General features: G+C 35.7%; 2 protein-coding genes across 2 annotated transcripts; one reads left to right on the forward strand and one right to left on the reverse strand.

The window, feature by feature from the left end:
• LOC110455791 lies at nt 1–15908 on the reverse strand. Its single transcript, XM_021506157.1, has 7 exons — nt 15821–15908; nt 13998–14047; nt 12587–12739; nt 10566–11803; nt 9808–9960; nt 8825–8927; nt 1–6324 (listed from the first exon to the last, which is right to left on the reverse strand). Exons 2-7 carry the CDS (start codon nt 14020–14022, stop codon nt 4328–4330), a joined length of 3669 nt encoding a protein of 1222 aa, XP_021361832.1. The 5' UTR covers nt 14023–14047; nt 15821–15908; the 3' UTR covers nt 1–4327.
• Nucleotides 15894–22573, forward strand: LOC110455803. The gene is made up of 3 exons (XM_021506185.1): nt 15894–16052; nt 20254–20355; nt 22241–22573. Exons 1-3 carry the CDS (start codon nt 15906–15908, stop codon nt 22367–22369), a joined length of 378 nt encoding a protein of 125 aa, XP_021361860.1. The 5' UTR covers nt 15894–15905; the 3' UTR covers nt 22370–22573.
• The last annotated feature ends 5386 nt before the right edge of the window (nt 22574–27959 follow it).

Consider the following 27959-nt stretch of genomic DNA (forward strand, 5'->3'; position numbering starts at 1 on the left):
GATGTTTTTATTTGTTTTATTCTGAAAAGGTTAAACCCTCCACAGGAACAGAGATGGCTCTGATCTTACATCAGAAATACATTATTCTAGGTTACATTCCATCTCGGTGTTAACATTCTATAATTAACAGTGGCCATCACTACCCAACAAATGTACGGGGACATGAGGCAGGACAATGGTCATCTCAAATGACCTAAAACATCTTTAACAAGTGACAATCTACACCAACAGCATGATTGGAGATAATGCATTGATACAGTAACTAATTTATTTACAAAATGAACACCCTCTCCAAGTAGATGCTAATAAATGTTCTTTCTCTCATGATTATGAAAATAATATTATGGATAATGTACAAACTCTGCGGTCAAAGCCATCTGTTGAAAAGTATTGTAAGGTACTATCTTGTTTGATGGACAGATGGACGGACAAACAACTAAAGCAACATATTTGTCTCGGAAAGTTATAGCAATAGAGCAGAGAAAAACTGCAAGTTCAACATATACAGTACCATCACACATGTATACCATATATTGTAAATATCTCCATTTAGATATGGACATGTGTAATAGTGCGACTCCATAAAACAATCCAAGTGATTAATGGCATAATCTTCATGACAACATGTTGGCACACATTTTTTTCATTCAAGCAAACAAGTAAATATGTAGAGTTCAGGCACCACACAAAAATAACTTGATATTGCTATGCATCGTATCAAACACATAAACCAGAAATTAGTCCAAGGACTGGGGAAATTGTTGTTTTTCAATATATAAAGCCCTCTCAAGAAATCTGCAAAAAGACTCTTTTTAATTTTTCTGTTTAACCTCATGTTCAAATGATCCTTCCTTTCATTTTTTTTAAGCTTGGGAATTAATTCTAAACACACATATAATCTTTTATGACGCATGATTTTATAAATAAACATGTATTTATTCATATACAAATGCATTTCCCAATAATATTCATTCTTTCTACATGCATATGCTTCATCGAGTAATCCACATAATAAGTCACACATTTTCAAGGGTGAACACTGAAAGTCAATCACAATAGTAACTTAACCTCAGCAATTGTTCCCATCAAAATTTTTATCTATATAACAATTTATTGAAAGAATAAGTGTTGAAATATACTGTAAAAGACTGACTTCTGAGGGCAGAGACTAAGGTTTGCATGGAGTGTACTAACATCTTACAATAAATTTGCAGGGTAAAACATTATGGAGCATGGATGGGCATGAAGGGGAGGTAACTCAATAAATATTAAAATACTCTTTCTCAACAACACTGCCAGATGCTTTCAACACTGACCATGTATCATCACTGCACCAACATATTACAACATATACAAGAAATCATGATTACTGATAGAATCTTTCTCTTCCTTGAAGATGTGACAGAGAAATTGCTGACTTGAAAAAGATGATTCTTTTTTGGTCGTCCATTCCAAGGCTTTACGGAGGGTAAAACAACCAAAACATCACCTCCATGTTGGAGATTTCTCCATCACATCTTTAGGTAAGGGAGGATTGTTTTCCTCGAATCAGTCATTTACTAATTTGAAAGCAACCATTTTCAGTAGTTGTTATGTGTTCATCCAGATTACACATGACAACTGCTGTAGAGAACCGATTGCAGCGTCAGTGATTGTTCCTTTGACATCCTATTGTTTCTTTTCATGTTCTATCTGCCAAACCTAAGGTGAGAGATCATACCGTACAGACTGACAAAAGATACCCTCTAGGGTGAGAAATCATACTGTACAGACTGACAAAAGATACCCTAGGGTGAGAAATCATACCGTACAGACTGACAAAAGATACCCTAGAGTGAGAAATCATACCGTACAGACTGACAAAAGATACCCTAGTGTGAGAAATCATACTGTACAGACTGACAAAAGATACCCTAGGGTGAGAAATCATACCGTACAGACTGACAAAAGATACCCTAGGGTGAGAAATCAAACTGTACAGACTGACAAAAGATACCCCCTAGGGTGAGAAATCATACTGTACAGACTGACAAAAGATACCCTAGGGTGAGAAATTCATGAACAGGTAAAAAAAAAGATAATTCTGTGAATGGTTGGAACAATTATGGTTATTGTTTCTGTTGGCTTAAATTGTTTTCATTCAGCTACACATTTTACATTCATTAGTCAATAATATAATTCTCCTCTGTACAAGCAGACTTCTAACTCTCATCAGCAATATGCCTTCTATACAGAGTAAATCAATTACATCACAACAAAACATCAGTACATGATCTCCATCCCCCAATTCCATGCATCATTCTTAGCTTTACATCAAATGCCACCATAGCAATGTGTATCTACATGTGACACTTGATCTAAAATGCTTAAAAGATTTCTTCATTGATGCTCAATATAATGTACATGTGAGTGTAATTCATTGCTTTCAAAATTTATCTGAAAATGTACACAAGATTACATGCATGACGAACATAGAAGTTTCCTCCCGAAGATAAAAACAATACCTTAGTAATCATCGTTTTACCTTCACACTGGTATAGAACAATGAACCTGGTCAAAATTTATTTAGCTTGATTTCTCAGGTTTATGCATAAATAGATCAGGAAATGATGTACATTAATTTTTTCTGGACTAATGTTTTTTAACTATGGAATCAAAGTGTTCAGACCTACATTACAAAAGAAACCTGCTACTAACTGGCCATCCATGTTTTTAGTGATATTGGTACATGTGAAAGTAAACAGTGAAACATATCACTGGACTATATATACAGCTTGACATATATATAAAGGACTGAATTAGTAGGTCTTCTGTGAAATTTTCTGGAAATTTCAAAACTCTCAAAACATATGAACTTATAAAATTTTATATTTCATATTTCCTTCCAAATGTGTTATTGTTTTTGCAATTCATCCACAGTTTAAAGTCAAGAGATGATATCCTAACACTAATTTATAATGTACATATTTAACTCTTCCAATTAATGTTTTGGGAAATATAGTCCTTTAAATCAATATGATTTTTGAGCTGAGTAAGTACATACAATCAGTAACCAATTTTTATGATTTATGGGCTGGGAATCTTTACCTCTACACATAACAATTCCTCTATTTACCGACACGAAATCTCCTTTCTACTTAATACAACATGTATTCAGAAGTGCTTTTTAGCAGAAGTTATTTTTTTGAAAGAATTTCATGAATCTCCTATATACCAAACAAAAATAAATTCAAGATCACTTTTATTTCACTATCAAGACAATATGGCACAAAATATTCTATTTTTCATGACTAAGATCATTGTTTTGATACATGTCTATAGCATCACTTCTATTTTCTTAATTTTAACATCACAATGAACTTTTTGAACAATCAGTTAAGTACATCATATTACTCTATTAAATAATATTCATAACACCAAACAAACCAGAATACTGACCCAAGTTTCACAAATGTCTGAAACTTAAAAAAATCCGTAAGATTATAAGCAATACTTCCTAATCCCAAGACTAAAGTGATAAGAATTTGCCTGACGACTAAGTTAAGGAACATTTCTGAAAATATTATTTACAAATAAAAACAGAAATTGGAAAGTTAACAACCAATTAAAATAATGACTAAGGGGACAAAGTTTCACTGAATTCAATTGATGCAGCACTTATATAGAAGTAGCCAGGATATGTGTATTATGTAGAGGGGCATAACTCTGCACACAAAAAGAATAATGGTCAAACAATAAAAGACTGCATGGTTAACAAACTGTTTTTCAAATGTTGATAAAACGAACAACGGTTTACTGAAATCTATGCAGTATCTGAGGAGAAGTAGTCTCAGAATTGTGTTTAAATCTATATAATTACAAGCATATGGTAACACAGACAGACAGTCCGATTCCAACACAACATTTCCTTCCCATTGTTGTTGGAGGTGTAATAAATTGATTAATGATAAATCAGACTGCATTGTTCTATAAATGTGTATATGAGTGTAAAGGCTGTGTTTACCAGTGAAGGAGCCAGGCACAGTTTAAACATAATTTTCTGCATTTTACATGTGTACATTAACTGCTAAAACATTGTTATATTAATCCCAATGTTGAGATTAAAGCTAAAATAATTAATTTTCATAAAATATATATAACTAATATATATAATCAATCTTAAACTGTAGTAGCTATAAATATTTCTGCACCAGTTTTATCAATGATATTAAAACCAAGTTCTAATGCACACATCATCTCCAATACATTAACATGGACAAGCCTAGTAACATGTAAAATGCAAGTGACACTGATAAACAAGTTGCTTACAAATTACCAAGTCAGTCAATCATGAACCCTGTTGATAAACATTGTGATGAGAAACTGGCATCCTTTTTTGCATTTCAGTTGGATGTGCCACGAGGTTAGGGGTAGCACTAGTGGAATAGGGCATAGTTTGTATGGGTACCATGGTTGGTGTGTGTGTGGTCTCCATCTGTATAACCCCTCCCTGGGTGTTGGTCGGCAGGTTCTCTAGGAACCTCAGGGTCTCCATGTAGCCAAGAAGTGTGGAGAAGGTCTGTGCAGAGGGTGTCTGTCTTGCATCCGATGTCTGTAGGACAGTGGGCCGAGTTCCTTGTTCGCGGACTGGCTGGTACTGGACCTGGTCTAGCACCCCATTGGTGCGTACCAGCTCCATGTTAGCATCTTTGTTGGCGATCATATGGTGCTGTTGGGGTTGTGCCAGGTACATAGTTGTACCCTGGTGTTGCATTGTTCGGTAGTCATTGCCCCCAATCACTCCTGCATCCATTGTCTGGTTCACGTTGACATGTCGGATTCCTTGATTACCCACTTCCACAGTATATCTCTCAACCTGCATTTGATTGGCTGGTGCTATGTGCAAAGTCTGCTGCATCTGAGCTGGCTGTTGTTGCTGCTGTTGGGTCATTGTTGCCATAGTGATAACTGGTTGGGCATTAATATTTTCATACAGGTGTATGGGTAGAGGTACATCTCTGTTCTCTGTTGGTATTGCATGTATAGGGTATGGGTTATTAAGTGAAGGTTGTGAGGTGACAAGCACAGCTGGCTCCTCCCTCATAGTTGGCATGGCAACAGCTTGCTCTATCCTCTCGTAGTGTTTGACTTGTCGCTCCTTCTTCTCCCCCCGGGGGGCACGTGGCGGCTTGGCATTAGGGTTATCTCCAGAGTGAGATGACCGCAAGTGACGTGTGAGATGATCTTTACGACCAAACCGCTGTGGACAGTGTTGACACAAAAAATCTTTTTTCTTTGTATGTGTTATCATATGTCTACGTACATCCTTTTTGGTGTAAAACTTTTTACAGCAGTCTATACACTCGTGTGTTTTTTCTAAGCAGTTTTTTACAGACCGTGCACCACTGTGCACTTTGAGATGATAGAGCAGTTCCTCGCGTGTTTCGTGTTCCTTGTGACAAATGCCACACTCGGTTGTCCTCCCAGACTCGGCATCATGGAAGGCTTTATGTGTCCTATAGGAGAAATTATACGAATATTCCTTACCACATTCCTCACAAACCCAGCGTTTCTTGTTTGGGTCATGCGTTATGAGATGGTTCTTTAGATGGTCCTTGCGGTTAAAGGACTTGTCACAGTAAGGACACTTATGGTGACGTGGACAGGTGTGTATCAGACGATGCCGCTCAAGTTTGAACTTTGACATGAAACCCTTTTTACAGTCTTCATCCTCACAAATAAATGGCTTAATGCCTGTGTGTTCAGCAACATGTATCACATAAATTGCTTCCTTGGTGAATTTCTCGGCACAATAAGGGCATGTCATAGGTTCCCTTCTTGGACCCCTCGGAGATTTTGGCTTTGGAATTTTCAAAAGTTTTCGTTTACGACCCCTCCTTTTAGGTATGATAGGCTCCTCATCATCATCATCGTCATCATCATCGTCGTCATCATCATCAACTCCAAGGATGTCATTTAGAAGTTGATCTGTGGTTGGTTCCTCTAGATCCTCTGTTTCATTAAATTGGATAGGTTCTTCCAACTCAGGTGAGGCAGGCTTCTCAACAACCATCACTGCTGGCTTGATCTTCGGCGGCCGACCTCTCTTTCTTGGAACATTAGGTACCATCGGATCCTGAACTCTTGCTTTCGACAAACGAGCCTTGTCAAGTCGTGCTCTCCAAGTTTTGGACGGTTTAACATATTTTCTTGGTCTTCCTTTTCTTGGCCTTCCTCGCAGTCTTTTACCGCCAGGAGGCACCCCTGGGCACATGTGTGCTTCTAATTCAGCAAATGTGCTAAACCCTTCAAAGCACACTGAACACACCCATTTGGCTGGGAATTCTGCCAAAGAAAAAGATTTCATGAATAAAATGAAATATTAATTGCATCAAAAATAATTTCAGCATCTCAATCTATAGATAACATCTATGTTAGGGGAGTTCCATTTCACTAGCCTGACCCCAACAGCTAACAGATTTTATAAGCAAGAGCTTGTGTTAAGTTTCAATGTTTGCCATGAACATATAAGTAGGGCTAGCTAGTACAAAGCTTTAAGATCTGCCTGTGGGCTAGTAATAATTTTACACCCCTATACCAGAGTTTGTGGAAAGATTTATGTAACACAACCAATAGGTGTTTCTATGCGACGTTCCGATGATAAGGCCAAAAAAAATTGACAACTTGGTTCTCAGGCCCGCACACATTTCATGGCACCGTGCGCATTGCCGATTTTATCGTGAAAGTAATAAAAAAAAATGTGAATGCGCCAGCCGCCATCTTTAAAACAAGAGGCCCGGAGGGCCTGTATCACTCACCTGGATACCTAAGCAATCATGGCAAACTAATCTCCAAATGAGATCAAGGGAATATGCCAGACCCCAAGGCCAATCCTTGTAGCATAGTTATATTAGATTTTTCATGACCAGCAATTTTATGAATGGTTATGGGGTGGGGATCTCAACTGTTTCCAAGCTTCGACTCAGAAACTAGGGCCCTAGAGTTGTGGCCAGACCCCAGGATCGATTCTAATATCGTGACTGCATTTGTCTCTTTTTGCCAAGCATTTGTATATATAGTTCTGGGTTGGGGATCTCAACCGTTTCAAAGTTATGACCCAGGGGCCAAGTCTGCAAGGGTGGGGCAGACCCTGGGATCAATTCTAATATCATGACTGCATTCGTCTCTTTATGCCCAACAATTGTACAATTTTGAATCCCTGCCTCCCATGAATACTTCCGACCAAATGTGATCAATATCCATGGCATAGTTCTGCAGAAGAAGTCATTTATAGCAAAATAACCAAGTTGCCCCCTTTTGGCCCCGCCCCTTAGCCCCCTGGGGAGTCAGCCTCACCATTTGTACAATTTTTAATCACCACTACCTAGGGATGCTTCCAATCAAATATGGTTGATATCCATTTCTTGGTTCCAGAGAAGAAGTCACTTAAAGCAGTATAGCCAAGTACCCTTTTTGGCCCTGCCCCTCAGCCCCCTGGGGGGTCAGCCACACCATTTGTACAATTTTAAATCCCTGCCTCCCAGGAATGCTTTTGATCAAATATGATTGATATCCAGTGCACAGTTCTACAGAAGTTTGAAGCAGTATAGCCAAATTGCCCCTTTTTGGCCCCGCCCCTCAGCCCCCTGGGGAGTCAGCCCCACCATTTGTACAATTTTTAATCACCACCACCTAGGGATGCTTCCAGTCAAATATGGTTGATATCCACTTCTTAGTTCCAGAGAAGAAGTCGCTTAAAGTAATATGGGCAAATTGACCCCTTTTGGCTCCGCCCCTCAGCCCCACTATTTGTACAATTTTGAATCCCCACCACCTAGGGATGCTTCCAGTCAAATTTAGTTTAATTCCAACCAGTGGTTAAGAAGAAGAAGTCGTTTAAAGAAATTGTTGACGCACGGACGCCAAAAGCTCCTTCGGACCAGGTGAGCTAAAAATCCGGAAAATTGGTCCGTATGTTGTTTTTACTCGTTAGTCACCCAAGTCCCGAAAACGTTTGAATAAAGATAAGGATTGAGATACAGGCAAGTGTTAAAATGATTATGACTTATTAGTCTTGTGTACAAATGATGCTCATTTCGGTACAAATACGGAATGGGGGGTTCGTGATTCTCGTCTGGAACATTGTGGGGGGATTTTTTCGGAGGCTTGCTCTATGACGGGTCTCTACTCAACTATAAAAAGACAAGGTAATGCCCACAATGAACGTTTTCCAAACTACACAATAAAAAAAAAATTGCCCTCGTCTTGTTTTTGCCATGTAAAATGAAAAAAAAATATACCGCCCTGCCGCATCTATTTTGAAAACAATTGGCCTGAGAACCAAGTAATTAATTTTATTTGGCCTTAGTACGGCATGTACTCTGTCACCTTCATCAGACAAATGACCAGTGAAGCGCATGTACACAAAGGTGTTAAATATGTACAAGTTGTCCATGCAAATCGATGTTGATTCGGCTACGTTGTAAGTGTATAAACAATTTGTTGCTATATATGTACTGAAATGACTCAATTTTCGGCTACGTTTTGTTTAATATTTGGTCATAGATGTGCGAGAGTCTATGGTCATTTGTCTGATGAAGGTGACAGAGTACATACCATACCAGTCATCGAAACGTCACAAAGAAACACTTATTGGTTGTGTTACATGAAACGCTTCACAATCCATAATTACCAACCTGAGGAAAATGTTTAGAATTAGGTGATCTATATTTTTTCTAATAGTTCTGTGCTACTTTATTGAAAAAAAAAGGTTAAATACACATGACACTTTGGGTTCTGACACAAGAAGAAGCACATTTATAACACTGTAACATACTGTACATACCTGCTCCCTCGGGAGACTCGTCATCAGGAAGCATATCTTTGCCCATCTTCTCTGCATAATCTGCGGAGTACCACACTTTCAGCTCCGTGTTAGATGGAATTGGCTGTAAACATCACAAAAGCATTTATATTAAAGACCATTTTTTTTCTATTTTCTCTATTGTGAAAGTTTGGGTTTTTAACCCTTTCACCACCGTAGACCATAATGGACTCATTCAGATCAATGCATGGTAAAGTCTACTAAAGTTACCTAGGGTTGAAAGGGTTAAAAAGAGCATCTAGTGATTTACAAAATACTAAATATTAAGGTATTGGTAGTAAAAATATTTTTTACGTAACAAACCAAATATAAATTTATAAAATCATTGACAGCAATCTGCAAGAAATAACTTTGCTGTCAAAAGACAAACTTGTATGATTAGGTTTCACCTAAAGTGAGATCAGTAGTACTGTAGTCAACTAGTTATGTTGAGTAGGGCAGAATAAATTGAAATTAATTAAACTTCTTGAATAATTTGAGAAATTCAAGCCTGATTCATGACAAATCCAGGTCCCTTGTAATTATGTGGGACCTAACTGTACAATGCAATTAAACTGGACTCTCTATAAAAAATCTACAAAATCTAATAATGTATTATGTATTATGGGTTTTAGCTTTACAGACAACTACACAGAAAAACAAACATGTTGATAAACACACGACTAGTTGAACTAGTTAATTGAAACTTCATCGATGTTTGGTGCAATTTTAATTTTCAATGTGAGTGCTCCAGATGATGTATGATGTAGTTTGACGATACATTTTTCTATACTTAAAGCACCATTTTCAGAAAAATAAAACACTTTTTCCTATCATGATATGAACATGTTTATCATAATACATTCTTTCTACATAGCAATATAATATATCACGCTACGTACACACTAGATATATCATAACCCCGCTAACAGATACATTATACCAAGAACTAAAACATCATATACCTTTGTAGAAACATAAAATATGTAGTCCTGGAACTGGTAAGCCACTAGGTTTTGTTCAGAAGCTGTTTTCGCTGGCCGGATAAACATCATCCAGTTGCACTTATCCTCGTCAGTAAAGTCAAGGGTATCCACATAACCATCTTCCCTAAACACCTGATCAAAATTTCAAAAAGTTGAACAATTAAACACATAATTTCTACTTAGACATGAACAGAACTTTAATAACATCAATAGTACCCATCAAGTTTTAATATCAATCAATATAAGTGGGGATTTTCCCCACAATGAATATGCGAAAATAAATAATGATTTTCAAGTCACAGTATTCTGTACATATAATACTATATCTCGTGTGTACCTTTTTATTATGTAACAATATAATATTGAAGTAAGGGCAATTCATTTTAAAAGGTGGATCCTAAGCATATCATCAGTAATATTAAATGGTTAGAAACATAAAACCTTTGAAGTGATTTGTTTTTTTAGATTTTGCTGTTTCAATTTGATAAGGAAATGGTGTCTGACAACATGAACCCTTTTTTTCGTTGTTTTAAAATCAAAGTACTGAGCAGACTCTGAGTTGATAAATTTTTATCTATAAGAAACCTTAAGTCATAAATTTATCTTCGTATGGTTGTACAGGATAAAAGTTGGAATTGATGATAACAGTATAAAATACGCTATAAAAATATAAACCATAATCATTACATATGTACATTCTGTAATTACTGAATATACAGAGAATTACTGTACAATACCTTGAGTTCATACTCTTGTTCAGCTGCAGTGTTGACTATGATTGGAGGCACCTCAGCAGTATCTGCCTGTTTGCCTGTGGAGTCCTGTGTTTTTGTCTGGTCTCCTTCAGTCTGGGATGCCTGTAACTCCTTGGTATTGTCCCCGTCAGGACCTACCTCTGCCGGCTGTTGTTGCAGCATCATATCATCAGGTTGTAGCACCATCTCACCCGACTGTTGTGATATTAGCTGTGTGGACTGGTGTTGTGGTAGTAACTCATCAGCTGGATTCTGTTGTAATAATTCACCCGACTGGTGTTGCAACAGTTCACTAGCTTGGTGTGGCATCAACTCACTTGACTGTTGTTGGATCAAGCCTGGTATAGAGTTTGTGTTTGTCCTGTGAGGTCCTGACAAAACCTCCCCTGTTGCAGGGTTCACCAGAAGGCTGTCACCCGTTGCTGTCACGGTTAAGCCCTCTGTCAACTGGTTCTGTGTGGGCCCCAGGGTTAAGCTATCATTGACAAGCATCTGTGTTGATACCAGACCATGTAGGGTATTTACAGGCACAACCACCACTCGCCCCTCACTGTCTACAGTAACGCGGGTCTCAAATGACTGGTTTGGTATCTGAGTCAGCTGCTGCTCAGCTGACTGACTTAGACCTGCATTGGAAGATAGACCGTCAGTCACTGGCAAACCTGCCTCGATCGATGTTTGCAGGTTCAACTCTGATCCATACTGTGTTTGATTGGCCAACATATCGCCACCACTATTAAATGATGGGAGGGCATTGGCAACATCTGTGAGTGAGTTGGCTGTGGACAGATAACACTGCAGACTTTGTGTGACCTCTGCATCAGAGAAGGATCCTGCCTGTAGTGTCTGGGAGCTAGACACACCTACCTGTACAATCTGCTGATTGCTCTGATTGTCAGATACTATCCCCTCAAAAAGGTCTCCGTCCACCAGCACCTTGTGACCTACAACAGTGCCAGTATCAAAGTTTTGTTGAGACTCTAGCGGAGTCATTTCTGCAGGTAAGCTTATAGGGGTTTCTACCTTTTGTTCCAAACTGGCTCTAGATAGCTCAGTCACTACTTCTTCATTGCTTGTTATTTCCTTCTCCTTTGATTTTTTTTCTTCTTGTTCAGTTTTCTCCTTTTTTGGTTTGGCTTTCTCAGTCGATACAACTTTTGCCATGAAAGGCCCAAACTGTGACTTTACTTGAACAATCCTTTTGGCTAACACACCATATCCTGTAAAGGTATCATATGTCAAAATTTTTTAAGTATTGATTTAACAGAGATTGTTATACAAGTTTCCCAAACTGGGCAAAAATATATAAACCATATATCAGCATTAGCGTAACATTGCTTTTATCATTTACATGTATATGGGATAGAAATATCTCACCTTAAGGTACCTTTTTTGAACCCAAATTATGTACCCAAAAGTGAAATGATTTCTATGCTACATAACTTGCATATTATAAAGTAGTTTACTCTTAAATCACTTACCATTGTATTTTATTGATATGTGTCAACTAATTAAATATTGAACTGATTTTCAAATTATCTAAGTTCTAACTCATTGGAAAGAGTGCAACAGTTTGGTTTTACCGTTTATAATGAAAGTATGAAGTCTGAATTATACATAACATGTAATAAATGTGGTAGACATATTTAAAAGAAAATAATATTAAGAAAAATGACCTCATCTCATTGTCTTTGAATTATGAATATATGATATCATGCCCCATGATAGAACTTTCCTACTTGGCTTTCCATTTCTGGAAATGTCTTATATCACATTGCATATTTACAACTAATGAACTATGTAAGAAAAATGTCACTTGAATCTCACATTGTCAATAATGCTTTTCAAAAAGCAAAATAACAAATAAACTTGTATCACAATATAACATTATCTTTTTGTATGTCTATATAGATCTGAAAGTTGTAAGCCATCTACGGTGTTAGTGCACACATGAATTTTGAATAACTTGTCAGATCATGAGCATCAACTATCATCATACTTACTTAGTTTTCCATCCTGTGTTTTGACTGGCTTAATGACAAGCCCTTGAGGAAGCGTCAGTCTGGCTCGGGAGGGAATGACATTGTCATACACTTGGTGGAAACCACCATGCTTCCTGCACATCCCAGGTACACTCTTACTGCATTCAGAGCACCCTGTGTGTAACATTGAAAAAATAATGTTTAAATATAATTGGTACATTGTACTATCTAGATTTATAAATTATTGAATTTAAACATTATTGGCATCAACCATAGAATTAATGTATGTTTAGAAATTAAAGAAGCAATACTTCAATCAAATTTAATGTCCTTCTTGTGAATTAACAAGCATTATGTTTAAAATCAAAGAGGAACAGTTCAATTGTGTTTTTACACTCTAAAGGATTAGGGGAGTTGAGGGTCATTTCTGGCCTCATCAGGGATTTAGAATTAGTTGTTATATTCGTTATCTGGAATAAATGAAGTACGCAAATATGAAATTTAAAATTCATTCAACAACTGGTTTAGGAGCTCGAGATATGGCATTACAAAGAGAGACATAAACCCGCATTTTCGCAAAAAAAATGTCTCTTGTGCGCTATTTTGTTGGAAATTGGCCATTTTGAAGGAAATAAACTAAACATTCTTTAATTTTTGAAAGCCTCTGCATCCAACAAACTAAATATTTGACATTCTTACCCATTGTCATACTATGTCAATGTCCATTTGTAGAAAAGATTTTTTGTTCGTCACATGCAGAGGCTTATTTGGCTATTTCTGCATAGCAATGCAATTTTGTTGCTAGGATAGGGATATACGCATGCCCATTGGAAGCAAATCTTCACCAAGAAAGCACTTATTATTCAATATGATGTTTATAACGGAACTTGGTAAATAAATTTTATTTGTATTTGTTTTCTTCTTGTTATTATGAGCCAAAAATGACCCAAGTCCTTTCAGGGAACATATATGTTATTTGACTGCTAAATAGCAAGGGACAACTGAAATTCCTTGTTAAATTGATACATACGTACACTTGCACTTTAGATTGGTGTTACAAGTCACTGTAGGCAATGACATTGATATGGACATATTTACCAATACACTTGTAGTTAGTATAAATAAAATGTAGCAGTGCGAGACAATTGAATTACATTAGTAACATGTCAGTCCATATGAAATTGATTCAGCCTAATTAATAACCCTTTACAGAACTGAAAAGTAATTACGGTTGGTTTTTTACCTTCTCTTAGTTTGACCAAAGTTGTTCATGGTTTTTTTCAGGTTTATTTTAACTGAGTTAAATAGAACTTTACTGAACATGTCTTATTAGATCTGGCATGTTTATATAATTACCAGAGCATTATATCATTGTTAATATATGCCACGAAAACAGACTGGAGACCAGAGAACTCTGTGATTCAATACTTACAAAAGTCATCTTTTTTCGATGACATATTGAAGACTTCCAGGATGGAAAAGCTGAAATATAAAATTGAAGAAATTCTTTGAAATGAAACTATAATATGTATACAAATTATGAAAAAGGGAGGGGGGACTGGGACACAGTTTCTCTAATTAATTGCCCCCCTTCCTCATCTCCCCTTCCTTTAAAAACAATCTTGGACAAAATCCGAAAACATCAATATTAATCAATTTATTGTGGTATTTCCAGTATAATTCCTGGGCTAGATAGATGAGATGTCCATAATTTCAAACCAACCAACCTCGCAGAGTTGGTAGGAAGCGGCTAGTATTTTACCAGGGCGACATGCATCCAGAACATCAGAAACTTCTCAATATCTTGGAAGCATGTGTACAAATGTACTTGAATAACAGTTCCATTGTCAACAGATTATTAGGTATTTTAAGGTTTATTAGGAAACTAATTTGACTATAGATCTATATAGCTATAAGTGGGCTTTATTGGAGCAATCTATAAATCTTCAGACATAATCAATGATTCTTATGGACTCCTACATCTACTTCCAGCAGTCCCTCAGTGCAACCTGTCAGTTGAGCTAAATACAGGTGAAGTAGACATTTCTGGCTTCAATTTGAATACAATAGTTTACAATGGACTGTGTTCAAACTGGACACCTCTGGGACTACAATATACAAGAATATCCAGTTTGCAGAGATAGAGTTTCATATTGTGGAGTCTAGCTGACTCAAGGATCTATAAAAATGAACAAAAGAAGCAGAACAAATGATCTGGAAAACAAGTCAGAAATGGAGTTTGATTAAGAGAGTACATTCACCCACTTTTTATTTGTAAGATTTTTAATGTGAACATGATATCATAAGGTTGTGGACCAAGGTGTTTTCTATAATGATGCTAATTACACTATCACAATAAGTATAAAACAACTTCATTTTTACTTTTCATTAATTATATATAAAGTTACTACAAATATTCATCATCAGCACATGCACGCACAGTATCCAGAGACAGTAATCGCTTCCTCCTTTGAGATTCGTCACTTAATACAGAAAGAAGACGAAGATCATAAAACAAAAACACACCTTTTGTGACCTAACAAAAAGTAACACGATAGATATAAATCCAATTTTCATGTGATCAGTGATATAATCACTTCCTTTTCTCAGAAAATACAAAGGAGTCTTGTTAAGAGTGTCAATACAATAGCAATGCTACAGTATATATCCTGTATAAACTATGAGGCTTCACCAACAGCTTGGACTGGACTGCAATAAACAGCACTGTCCCAGATTTTGGAACGTTTGTGTACGGTTATCCAGATTTCTTGATATTTGAAAATTTCATGCAGGATTGATTGAAATTAATTGGACATTTCAATTGGTAGAAAAACGACATTTGAGAATCAGAATGACCGACTTGGTTACAATACAGAATGCATACTGTAGCCGTGTTTCGCGTTAGATCAAGGCTCTCAATTTTATATGGCAAATTGATTTGTCATCGCAGAAATTTTTTAATCGACAACACGTATTATACCCATCACATACTATGTTTTGTGGTAGTGTTTGGCCCCATTTAAATCTCAGATCAATCCTTTATGCAATACACACATATTCGTAACCACACACTACAGTTAGTTTTGGAAATGAATCCACTCTCGCGGCGCATAGTGCTCTTGAGGCACCAGGGAGGGGTCAGGGCCCACACCAGGAAAATGACATCCTGTAAATTAATGTAACAGCCAAATAACAGTTAATGCAAGCATAAGGCATCCATTATCAAACAAGCAGAATCCATTAACGAAATCTTACCGTCCTTATTTGTGTATTTGATAAAAATCTTCAAAAATTAGGACAAAGAATAATTTAGTCCCGTTGGTAGCCATTACCGCAATGCATGATGGTATCGGACGTTCGTGACGTAGCTGTCATGGCCGCTTCCATAGAATCCTCAAGTTCGAGCCAAAAGGAAAATAAATCAAAAGAGAAAAGGGGTAATGCACCACTAAATCCCGACTACACCCTCAAATCGGCATGTTTAGAAGTAAGTTATTTACTATAAATATCTTTTTAATATCACTGAATATTCCAAGAATTATTGTGTTTGCAGTAACACTGCAGCCTCATTGAGTCATTCTAATTATAACTCAACTTTCGTTTTTGATCAAGGGTAAATGTACATGAAAGTTATTATTAGCAAAAGCTTATCAATCGAGTCACTGTGAAAGCTGCATATTTCTGGAAACGCTTCAAGAAACGTTATATCCACTCCAAATAATATGAAATATGTGCGACCTAATGAAAATACTGTTTTCTACATAATTTACTTTTTACGTAACACTGTCAGTAAAGTCTATCTATCTAGCTATATGTTATATACTCCACAGAGACCAAAATGGTTTTGAAGTGGAGGTAAAATGGTAAACATCTGGTCAGTGCATTAATGCTGATATGACGTTTACCACATCCGATTCAATTTGTGTAGTTTTTTGTTCGAGGGGGTTGGGTTTGGTTGCAGAGCTCTATTAATTCCATATCCTACCACCTACCCCATTCTAAGGCTGTCATTCGCACCATGTTCCCCTATTTAAAGCTTCCTGCATTAGTTGATATGGAAACTTTGTTTAAATGTAACAAAAAACAATCCAACTCAAGTCCTGTAAAACACTTATTTTACTAGCAAATAATATTGAATCCTGGGGCAAGAAACAAAAGCTGGTAGCACTAGGTAACTTGTGCGTAACCTCAAAAAAATGAACGTGATAAACTGTTATATGTTAGCACAAAGGCATTGTATGCTAGAGTTGTGACCAATGGTTGCATACACACTCCCAAGGGGTACGCAGTCAAACATACAGCTACAATGTAAAACCAAATGTCAGCATACCAGGTGGTTAGTTTGCATTATCCTTAATGCAACCAGCCAAATTACAGTGAAGTACCCTTTGACCTCCATGGATTGAAAATATTAGCATTCAATTTTCCATGACACCAACCAAATATCAAGCACCAACATACGCAGTGATGGTCTAATACCAATAGGTCACAAACCATAACATTCATCAACCCCTGTGAGAGGTAACAGAAAGATTTAAAAAAAAAAAGAGATAAAAACAAGCCCCATAGAATCTTCAACATCAACTCTCAATCTTTAAAAAACAAGCAATATACATCTACTTAATTTAAAAGACAAAATAAGACACAATTATTGGGACACAGTCAAAGACTCTGAAGTGTCTGCTCAGACAACTTCAAAGTATACAGAAATGATAGTCAAAAAATACTAAATTATAAAAGAGGAGGAGTCTCTGTGGCCATTGCGATCGTTATATCAGTGATGAGGTTCATGTTATCTCCTTATGGTAACACCACAGAAATTGTGTGGACAAAACTTAATACTGTTGGTAAGAAATCATTGTATATTGCATCATTCTACAACCCAGAGACATAACAGTTTATGAGGTCTTGAAACCTCCCTCAGAAAAGCAGTTGGTCTAAACAATGCAGTAATCATAGTCAGTGGTGACTTCAACAAGGTCTGTCAACCAAACACAGACCATCCCCAGGTCCACTATGATTTTGCTGACCTACTAGATAAAACTGGCCGACCACAAATAATAGAACAACCAACTAGAAATGGAAACACTTTGGACCTTACCATCACAAACCTACCAAATCAATTTTCACATTCTGAAGTCATGCCAGGTGTATTTGACCATGGCATAGAGTTTTGTGAATTCATTACTTATTATGGTTTATATTCGCAAATGATACTTTGGATATAACATGTTGATAACATGTTTGGAATTATAACCCTGAGTTGACAGTTTGATACTTTGAACATTTTGAGTCAGCCCTACCTCTAAGGGCTGTAGGGCGGGGCCCAAAGGAGTCAGTGTGCTAAGAATTTTGTTTTGTTTAGAATCAGAGGTGCTAGTTTCAAATACTTTTCAGTCTTAAATCTGTATGCTAGATATTGAATAAGGTGGTTTTATTGTTTTTTTTATGACTTTGAATAATATTTCTGTTCATGTTTAAAAAAAAAATCTTTGTATAAATATATCAGAACTCAGGTGACCGCTAATACATGGGCCTCTTGTTTTCCTAAATAAACATCTGTGTTAAGTTTGCAAGAGTTAGAATATACTGATATACCACTCTCAATATCTCATAATAAATGGATTTCTTAAAAAAGATATTATGTTTTCAACAAGAGAAACACACAAATTATTCTTACTGATTATATTGGATAATTGTCAATTGTATGCAACTGATCAGCAACAATAAAAAATGGAACTGATTCAAATCACAGGTTAAAAATCTAAATTTTATAATTATCGTGAACATAATCTGCTAAAATGATTCAAAATATAAAATCAAGGATGATGTGTCGTATTTGAAAGAAAGTATAGTATAGTATGTCAATAAGGGGAAAGTCTGCCCTGGCACCAGTTCACAAAAATAAACACATTCAGAGGAGACAACTTCCCCTTTGTATATGATACATGTGATATGTTTTCTTGTCAATTAGAAGTCGTCTCCCCTTGCTCACTTACACATGTATTCAGGAAGCTAATATAATGTATCATTCTAACAAGCTATTTCTAGTTAATTCTTGAGCTAAATGTAACTTAATATATGTTAATTGTTTTGGTAAATATGATTAATGTAATTTGCATGTAAAAAAATGGATGTATGTTAATTTATTTAATAAATATAATTACCTGGTAATGTAATTTATATGTAACATAATGGATGTATGTTAATTTATTTAATAAATATGATTAATGTAATTTACATGTAACATCATGGATGTATGTTAATTTATTTAATAAATATAATTAATGTAATTTGCATGTAACATTATGGATGTATGTTTATTTATTTGATAAATGTAATTAATGTAATTTGCATGTAACATAATGGATGTATGTTAATTTATTTAATAAATATAATTAATGTAATTTGCATGTAACATCATGGATGTTTATGTGCTTGGTTGGATCGTCATGTCATCATGACAGCAAGTCATACTCCATTTAGCATATTCCGTCTTTGCGTATTGCAGAGTTATCTTCTCTTGGGAGCTGGTATTCATTGTTACGTCACTTGTTTGTGAGAGTAACGTCATCAATTTTTGAGAAAACGACGTATTTTTCTCACACAAACCAATGACGTAACAATTAATACCTGCTCCCAAGAGAAAATAACTCTGCAATACGCAAAGACGGAATAAGTACATTTGGTTAATTTTTGGTTTGTTAAGATTATTATTTCATAGACATGAACTTTCATGTTTTAGGTATTTCTCTTATAAAACTTGAATTCCATTAACTAGCTTTAGTTGTTTTTTTTTCTTTGTCACTTTTAGTCAACTGAGACAGACTAGAACTAGTGATGGTGTTTTTATGGAAAGTTTGTGATATTTACATTAATCACAAGGTACTGTATATAGGCCAAATATATAAACCTTGTTATATTGCTATCATTTGTTCAGCAAAATTTTGGCATTATGAAGGGGTTGGGCAATTCGTTGAACTAGACATATAGAGGAATTGTGTTTAGAAAAATATCAGGAGGTTTTGTAACATGTTATAGGTCTAGGTGGAAAACGGCAACTGAAACAAGGTACATTTAGTAGCATTGCATACTTCATATATATACAAGAGGGGCATTGTGTGAAAGGTTTTCCTGTATATGGACGAAGGGCATTTGTACATCAAAGATTACTATATTCAAATGATAGGCACCCAAAAGATAGAGGTTTTGCTAAAATTATGAATTAAGGGTCAATATAAGAAGGTTTTACAGTATATATATGTATGAGGGGCATTATACCATATTAAGGTTTTACTGTAAGCAAAGTTTAAATAGGTTCTTATTGTAGTTGTAATTGTTGCAGAACTACTCTTGCTATGATTTATACAAACATTGATATTGAAGTTGAAACAAATTAAAGGCTGCCATATTTGTTACTTTCCTTCATCAGAACCAGACGATTCACTGTGTAAGAGTTTGTCTGATGAACCCAGCTATAGTCTAGTGTGTTGAGTTAAAAGCTACTGGTGTGCTCTCCTGGGTTATAAATCCAGAAAATTAGGCAAAGCTTGTTAATGGTAACCTTATAAACACCTTTGCCAGTTTTAACCTCACTGTTCTGACAAAGTGAGTTAAAATCCTTCTGCACTGATATGTACAACACATTCAAATAATTTAATCACATATTTCTTGTTTTTATTTTGTAGGAGGGTAAGATCAGTTTGGATTGCATAAGACGTCATAATTTCAAAGATAATTCCCAGTGTGAGAGTGAGTTTCAAAACTACAGAAATTGTAAAGCATTTTGGGTAAGTTTTATTAATCTAGCCTGATCATCTGTTCCCCCTTAGACAGGACATTTTAGGGGCTTACATATAATACAAGACAAATGTCTGTTCTTTATACCCTTGTGATCCAAAACTGATCCCAAAATTGATATATTCAATGCTTTAAGTTTAACTCCACACATGCTGACCTCCTGTGCTAGCCTATAGCTACACACACAGAATATTAGCTTCAGATTAGCTAGGTATTTTTATCTATTGTGTCATTGACATTTGACGGTCTGTAATTGGTTCTAGACAAGAAACAACTTCTCTTAATATTTATTGAATTCATCCAGACATGCTTGTATACTATATATAATTACTCAGGTTAAATAAAGAGATGGGAACCTGCCTGTATGTTATTTGGTTACCAATTCTTACTCAGTATTGACAGGCTACTTCATTCTGGACGATAACCTTTCTAAATAGCAATGGACTTTGATATAGTCTGGTATACATTTGTGTAATTCAAATGTAGTTTTGTCAAAATTAGGCCATTTTGAAATATGCTCCCTACTTTACCCCACATATCTCTCAACTAACCTTAATTATTATTTCCAGAGATTATCTTAGAATCCAAAAGAGGAATCTTTTGAAAATGACGTGTTGATACACTTTGATATTTAGATATTGACTAACGGTTTAAAAACTTTCCACGGTCAAGGTCACTGTTACAAAAAATAGACCATAGGGGATCAGATGGTCCTTATCTTAGAATCCAAAAGCCTAATGTTTTTGAAATATTGAATGTTGATTCAAATGGTGACACACTGTGATATTTAGTGGTGCAATATGAGTTTAAAATGTTTCCAAGGTCAAGGGCACTGTTACTAAAAATAGATCCCTGATATTTGAATCCAATAGACCCATCTTTTTAAAACATTCCATGGATATTATCATATATAAACACTGTAATAATTAGGTGTGCAATAGGGGTTTAAAAATTCTAAGGTCGAGATCAAGGTCACTGTTACTAAAAATAGACCTTTGGGGATACAGTCCTTATTGCAGAATCTGAAAGACTAATTTGACAAGGTGATACACTGTGCTTATGTAGATGTGCAAAGGGTTTTTTAAACGTTTTAAAGGTCATTGGTCAAATTCAAGTTAACTCTCACTTAATGTCAAATCATGATGGCATGACCCAAAGGTATATTAATGCAATATTAGTAAAATTGATTGGGGATAGCTACCGAAAGGCCAAATTTGGAACACATCCTTCGCTTAAAATGCTGTTATTTGTACTAAAGGAGTAAGTGGGCCCCAAACCCTCTGCCCCCATGTTGGCTGCACCATATGTTTATTAAACATTGAGCCTCCTTAGCCCAACAAACCTGCAAAAGCAGATTAAATTAGATTCAGATCCCTTAATCCATACTACTGACTGAGTAGGATTACCGTAAGAATCTTTCTTACCATTGAGCCTCCTGTTGGCCCAACATGTCCCAGGCCAAATTTAATCAAATACCACTCAGCTGTTCTGGACAAGTAGTGTTTTAAAGTAAAAAAAATACATAGACACTGCACCATTAATGTCTATTTCATTATTCAGAGCACAGGAGGTCAAAGGTTATAATACAGCACCTACAGTTACGATATAAACTGTATACATGTCCACTGCCATCAAAGTGGATGGTGTGCTGTATCCTGACTATTTACATAATATTACCACTAAATTGATAAATCTCTGATCTGCTGTGAACTGAGGTGGCTGTTTTTAGGGGCCTTGTGCCTCTTGTTTTTCAAAGTGTGAGAGCTGGAGCTAGAATTTGTTAAACTAAAATCACTACAAAGTGCTAAAGAATGTGACACATAATATCTAGTTGATTATGTTTTTGTACAACCTGTGTGTTTATTCTATTTTCAGACTAAGGTTCAATGGCGTCGGTTTTGGAAAGGAGATAGGCCTACGTTACCCCTTCCAGAAGATCGCGAGCAGGCTAGAAAAGACTATGCAGATATCATGGAGAAAGTGATGGCTAAAAGTCAAAAATAATAAGCCAGAAACATAGTGTTTAGTTTACATTTGTTCAAAGACAGGGCCTGAAGGCTGTGATATAGTATATGGCAAGATGGCATCCACCAGCCTGTTCTTAGTGACAGATACTGTTTTTGAATGAAAGTCTGCCTATCAGGTCGTTTAGAATGTATGCTTGGAGTTTTTACAGATTACAATAAAAAGACAATCACCTTCTAAAAACTTTTTAAATTTGAAGGTTTTCTAATGTGTGGGAATTCTTCAAGCTTTCATGATCACATGATAGTAATTAACAGGATCAAGGGTTGTTTAAACAAGAGTGATACAAATTTGCTCAAGAAAGATAGCATTTCATGCAAGTACATTTTGTAATTAACTAACACAAGATAGCAGTTAACATAGATATTTTTGTTAAAAAGGCATCAGTTCTAACATAGATATTTTTGTTAAAAAGGCATCAGTTCAGCTAAATCTACTTAGAAAATTGAAATACCTTGTCGACCGCCAAACACTCCAACAAATGTATTTTACTTTTATAAGACCAGCAATAGAATACAGGGATATCATTTGCGAAAATTTTACAAACTTACAATCACAAATGATAGAAAATATACAACTTGAAGCGGCATGAATTGTAACTGGGGGCGCCTATATATATATAGCTAACTCACTAGCCACTTCAACCTTTGCAAAGAAACGGGACGGCAATCACTCACATGTAGACACAAACACAAAATAATACATTTATATCAAATATCACAATACCCCACCATATCTTCCAGATCGACATTCAAAAATACACCACCAGAAAACTAGAGACACAGATAAATTTCGACCTCCACGTTGTAGAACAAATATATAAATTCTTTCTTACCTGCTACTCTCAATCTATGAAATACTCTCCCTGAAGTTATTATAAAAACCCATCTTACTAGAAATACATCCCAATTACAATCTTATTTTTATTGTGGTACTAGAACAGGACAGATTCACCATGTCAGGCTATGTATGAAATGCTGTTCACTAAATGAGCACCTGTTCACTAACATGTAGTTGAGAGCCCACTCTGTTATTGTCGCGTGGCAAATGAAACAAGCGAACAATATCTATTGCTTTGTCATAATTATGAACGTATTAGACCAGTAAGTTTTGCATCTATCCAAAATCAGCTTTCTGTCGAAGTTTTACTGTTTAGTGACAACAATCTATCTTACATACAAAATAAAAATATATTTAAATGTGTACAATGTTTCATTATTAAATCAAATCGATTTGTATAAGTTTCATATGAAAACTCATGTTTGCGGCTTGCATTGTCTTGTGAAGTAGCTAATAATTAAGCGTCTATGTAAATTGTAGCTATTTTTGTTGTGGTACACTATTTGTTTGTTTCCTTCTGAATATGACATCAGTTTCAAATTTTCTTTTCCTCTTTCACTCCCCTTTATCTTTACATTCTCCTACTTCTACACGGTATAAAACTATTGAAACATGTTGTTGTTGCTACCATTTGTATTCATATTGAGTCAAACTTCCTTGTGCATGTAATTTCTATGAAGGAAAAAGATTTGTGCAAGTTTTCAAAATTTGTTTGTGAATCCTTTTTCATTGTCAAATTAATCAAATACATGCAATACATTTATTAAATATGAAATAAAACAAAGTAACACAAACTAGCTATTCACACCAGAAAGTAATTCATTTAAGATGGAATTTATCACAAGAAAATGGTTACTAACACAAGAATTAATTCTAGTAATCGACACAGAAATAATTAACATAAAATCAATAGTAGTTCGCACAAAATATTAATACAAGGTAGTGAAGGGTCATATGTCGACAGATGGTTAGACCACATAAAGTGCTATAGTCTCACTACCAGCCATAACCTGGACACGGTAGGAGCCATAACCAGTGTGCCTATTTTCTTTTTCACCAATGAACCATTGGACAAGTAATTATATAATTGGATGGTCAAGCTGATATGGACTTTAATATATACACTGATAATCTCAGAGAGGAGCAACAGGGCAACCTGATGTGCAAAGCTAGGGTGCATCAATATACACAGCAAGATAGAAATGAGCTATCCAGACAATATCAGGATTGCCATCCTCTAGCCCAGTGTTAGAGATCTAAGTCCAATGGGTTTCCTATGAGACTTTTGATGGCGTCGCAGCATAACATTATTTCTGGTGTTGAGATTATATTTACCTATGCATCAAGCAAATCCTGGCTTTCTCTGAATACTCTTAATACCTGGGTTGTTGATCTTTTCAATTCAATGTACTGATTTAAAGGAAATATATATAAAAAAAACCCAACATATTTTCAGAAAAAAATAGATTATTAATCACACCAACACATGACATCAGAAATACAACACATCATTATCACAGGTCTTTCTCGTGACAATTCCTCTCTTGACTGGAATCGGTACCATTCACATTTTCTGTTTTTCTGTCAATATTGCTCCATGGCATGGGATGTTCCACGACCTGTCAAAAAATAATATTTTATTTCAAAAGCCTGGTTACCTTCGGAGAAATATTTGTTTCTTATAGTTCCTATTGAAGTGACTTCAAAAAAGGCAACGCGCAATCATTGCTTTGTCGAAAATGAGAAATTTATGGAGGATGTGATTCTGCTCAGAAATATGATTATAACAATTTCAAAGCCCTGCCTTAACCCAATCCAAATTCCTCTTCATATTTGTAAATATCTGGACAGAAAATAATACACCATGCCCATACATAATTTCTACACAACAAGGCAACGTTTGTAAGTACCGGGTAGATTAAATCATACACAAAAACACCGAGGTGTGCGACAGCCTCGGTGAGGTAACCCAACATTGTCACGACATAGTCCTGGATAGTCAGTAAACAACTTCCTTCACTCAATCTGGATGGAATCATCGAGGCTGATATAAGGAAGTATGTTTTTGAGCGATATTTCAAAATAGGCTACAGATCGCGCCAGGAAATAATTAGTTTCCACCATCGGGTCCGCAATATTTACCATAGTAAATGTTGACTTAAATATTACTTTGTAATACATAGCCGCATTTCTCTAACGTGAAGTTTGAAAACAAAAAGAATGTATTAAGTAAAATAATTATATTGCCGTTTGACAAAAGGGATTGGACATAATGACTTAATGGATAAACTTTAGTTGTCATCTATGTCCATAATAACATCTGTTAAAACTTTGACTTCCCAACACTGCATACTAACCATGCCTCGTGCTATAATACCAAAAGCACGTCACACTATATATGTACACTTAGATAACGAGATGACAATTGAATCGGACAAGTCAACCCGGATACGTATGGTCTAGCACCTGGTCCTTGTGTAAGACATTTACCAACGTGGGAAAAAAACTTCGAAATAAACGTTTCAGAGTTTCAAATATCGGTCATTTTTGTTTCAACTTGGCAAACGCAGATACCTCGTTTTATTGTTAACACAAGGGACTTGATTGTTAAACATACGCTTCCAGCAAGAGAGAAAAAAAGATGGTGATTGTTCGCATGATACATGTTTCGGTCGACAAAGTTCTGCTAATTGTTTCAACAGACTGTCAGTATTTGAATCTTGAGGTTTCATAGGAACCACTTTTAGCCAAAATGCATGAGGAAATTTAATTTATATCAAGGTCACTATCCTTTGATACACAATAAGGTATTTTGTTTTTCATTATGCCCATTGGTGTTTCATTTGGTTCCGTTATCACTACCCCGGTTATCTTTATGAGAACCTGGCATTACTTTGGGTTTGACGAAGTTCGACATGTCGTGTGATGTCGATAATTACAAGATACTGATTACCCTTTCGGAACACTTCGTGTTATATTTTCCGTGTAAGCCATGGGTATGTGTGTGTACATATTTTTCTGTTCCTAATGTTGGCCTACTAGATTAATGCATGTTGAGTCTGAATCGCTGTTTTGTTTCCGGTGTTCTCCTGCTTTCTTACCAAGAAGATAGAAATTACTTGCGTAAACTTTATTTTCAAGAAATTGAATTAAAGATACTACTATTCAAGAGAGTATACAACAAAATATAATTAAAGATACTACTATTCAAGAGAGTATACAACAAAATATAATTAAAGATACTACTATTCAAGAGAGTATACAACAAAATATAATTAAAGATACTACTATTCAAGAGAGTATACAACAAAATATAATTAAAGATACTACTATTCAAGAGAGTATACAACAAAATATAATTAAAGATACTACTATTCATTTGGCTTCAGTTTATATTTTGATATTGACCTAAAAAGTACGGTTCAATACAAAACTCATCGATAACAAATTCATAATTTATTTCGCGATCGATAGCATCCCTTCTTTAAGGAGTTTACATGACATAATTGATTCACAGTTCCAAAGCCAGTTTTGAGTATCTGTGTTTATCTCGATAGATACGTCAAGTTGACCGATATACTATTTAGGTAAGGTTTTACGACCATATTTTTTATCTAAGCGATTTAGATGTATACTTTGATTGCACATTAGCTACATATAAAGTAGAGTATGAGTGACCTAGATACCTCCCTTGATTTGACATCTTGACAGATGCCACATGTGGTTCCCTACCAGAACACTAAAATTCACCTCCAAGTTTTGTTTGGGATAATGTTTTCTTCCCTTTTGTTTTGGTGCTACCTCATTTCCGGTTGCTGTCTTTTGTTAAAGACTTTGATTAAAGGTTTTGTCCTCTTGTATAAATAAAGATGTGGTACATTTTCTTCAGATTTTATTTGTAAACTTTGTTAGATATAATTGATTTTTCCTTTATTGATTTACAATCTTTAATGTTTAATCAAACAAAACTATCGACCATCCGAGCGACCTTTATGTGATAGCGGTTCTCAAGACCTCGTTTTTTCACACCACCTAATAAATTATGCATATCAACCGGAATACGATATTAGCAGTCGAAAGGATATACATCGGAGTTAGAAAGATTAAAGGTTTTTAGGTGCGGTCGTCTGCTCAAGAATTAAATAGATTAAAGGTTTAGATGTTCGGTCGTCTGCTCAAGAGTTAGTATTCTGCGTTAGTCTTGCAAAATATCGACGACACTTTGAGACTGTGTGGAGATGCTTGACTGCAATCACCTGCCCATGCTGGAGTATTGATTCTGCATATGAATAATTCCAAACACTTAAGATTAAGATTATTCTACGCAAACAACCATCTCATAACACCGTTCACGTACTTTGAATCGGCTACATTGTGTAGATACAAGAAACTAATAACAGAGGATTGGAACGGGAACGGTGTCGCCCATAACTTCCACTAGTCATGAATAATTCAACCAGGGTTTTGCTACATAGCTTGTATGTAGTGATGCAGGTTTTGGATATTGTTTACTTTGTATATTGCATTGTTAAAAAAAACCCAAAATAGCGCGGATATGTATAGCTTACTGAAATATCATTGTAGTACAAATATATTTAACTAATCATATCCCCCACAGCTCCCCCAAAACATTGATATTAACCTGATCATGTACACCGGTCGATAAGTACACCAAGAAACATGATAACAAGATTCTCCTTCTCAATACTCGATATCTATCATACGCCCC

The sequence above is a fragment of the Mizuhopecten yessoensis genome, unplaced genomic scaffold (genome assembly GCF_002113885.1).
Source record: "Mizuhopecten yessoensis strain PY_sf001 unplaced genomic scaffold, ASM211388v2 scaffold8381, whole genome shotgun sequence".
Lineage (NCBI taxonomy): Eukaryota > Metazoa > Mollusca > Bivalvia > Pectinida > Pectinidae > Mizuhopecten > Mizuhopecten yessoensis.

What these genes read in the sequence shown, in the direction of transcription:
- LOC110455803 (XM_021506185.1), top strand. Translation starts at nt 15,906, where the DNA reads ATGATGGTATCGGACGTTCGTGACGTAGCTGTCATGGCCGCTTCCATA. An exon ending in TCAAATCGGCATGTTTAGAA is followed by an intron (nt 16,053 to 20,253) that starts GTAAGTTATTTA and finishes TTTATTTTGTAG; the next exon opens with GAGGGTAAGATCAGTTTGGA. An exon ending in GAAATTGTAAAGCATTTTGG is followed by an intron (nt 20,356 to 22,240) that starts GTAAGTTTTATT and finishes TTCTATTTTCAG; the next exon opens with ACTAAGGTTCAATGGCGTCG.
- LOC110455791 (XM_021506157.1), bottom strand. Translation starts at nt 14,022, where the DNA reads ATGTCATCGAAAAAAGATGACTTTT. An exon ending in AACACAGGATGGAAAACTAA is followed by an intron (nt 11,804 to 12,586) that starts GTAAGTATGATG and finishes ATACCTTTACAG; the next exon opens with GATATGGTGTGTTAGCCAAA. An exon ending in CGAGTCTCCCGAGGGAGCAG is followed by an intron (nt 6,325 to 8,824) that starts GTATGTACAGTA and finishes TTTCTTTGGCAG; the next exon opens with AATTCCCAGCCAAATGGGTG.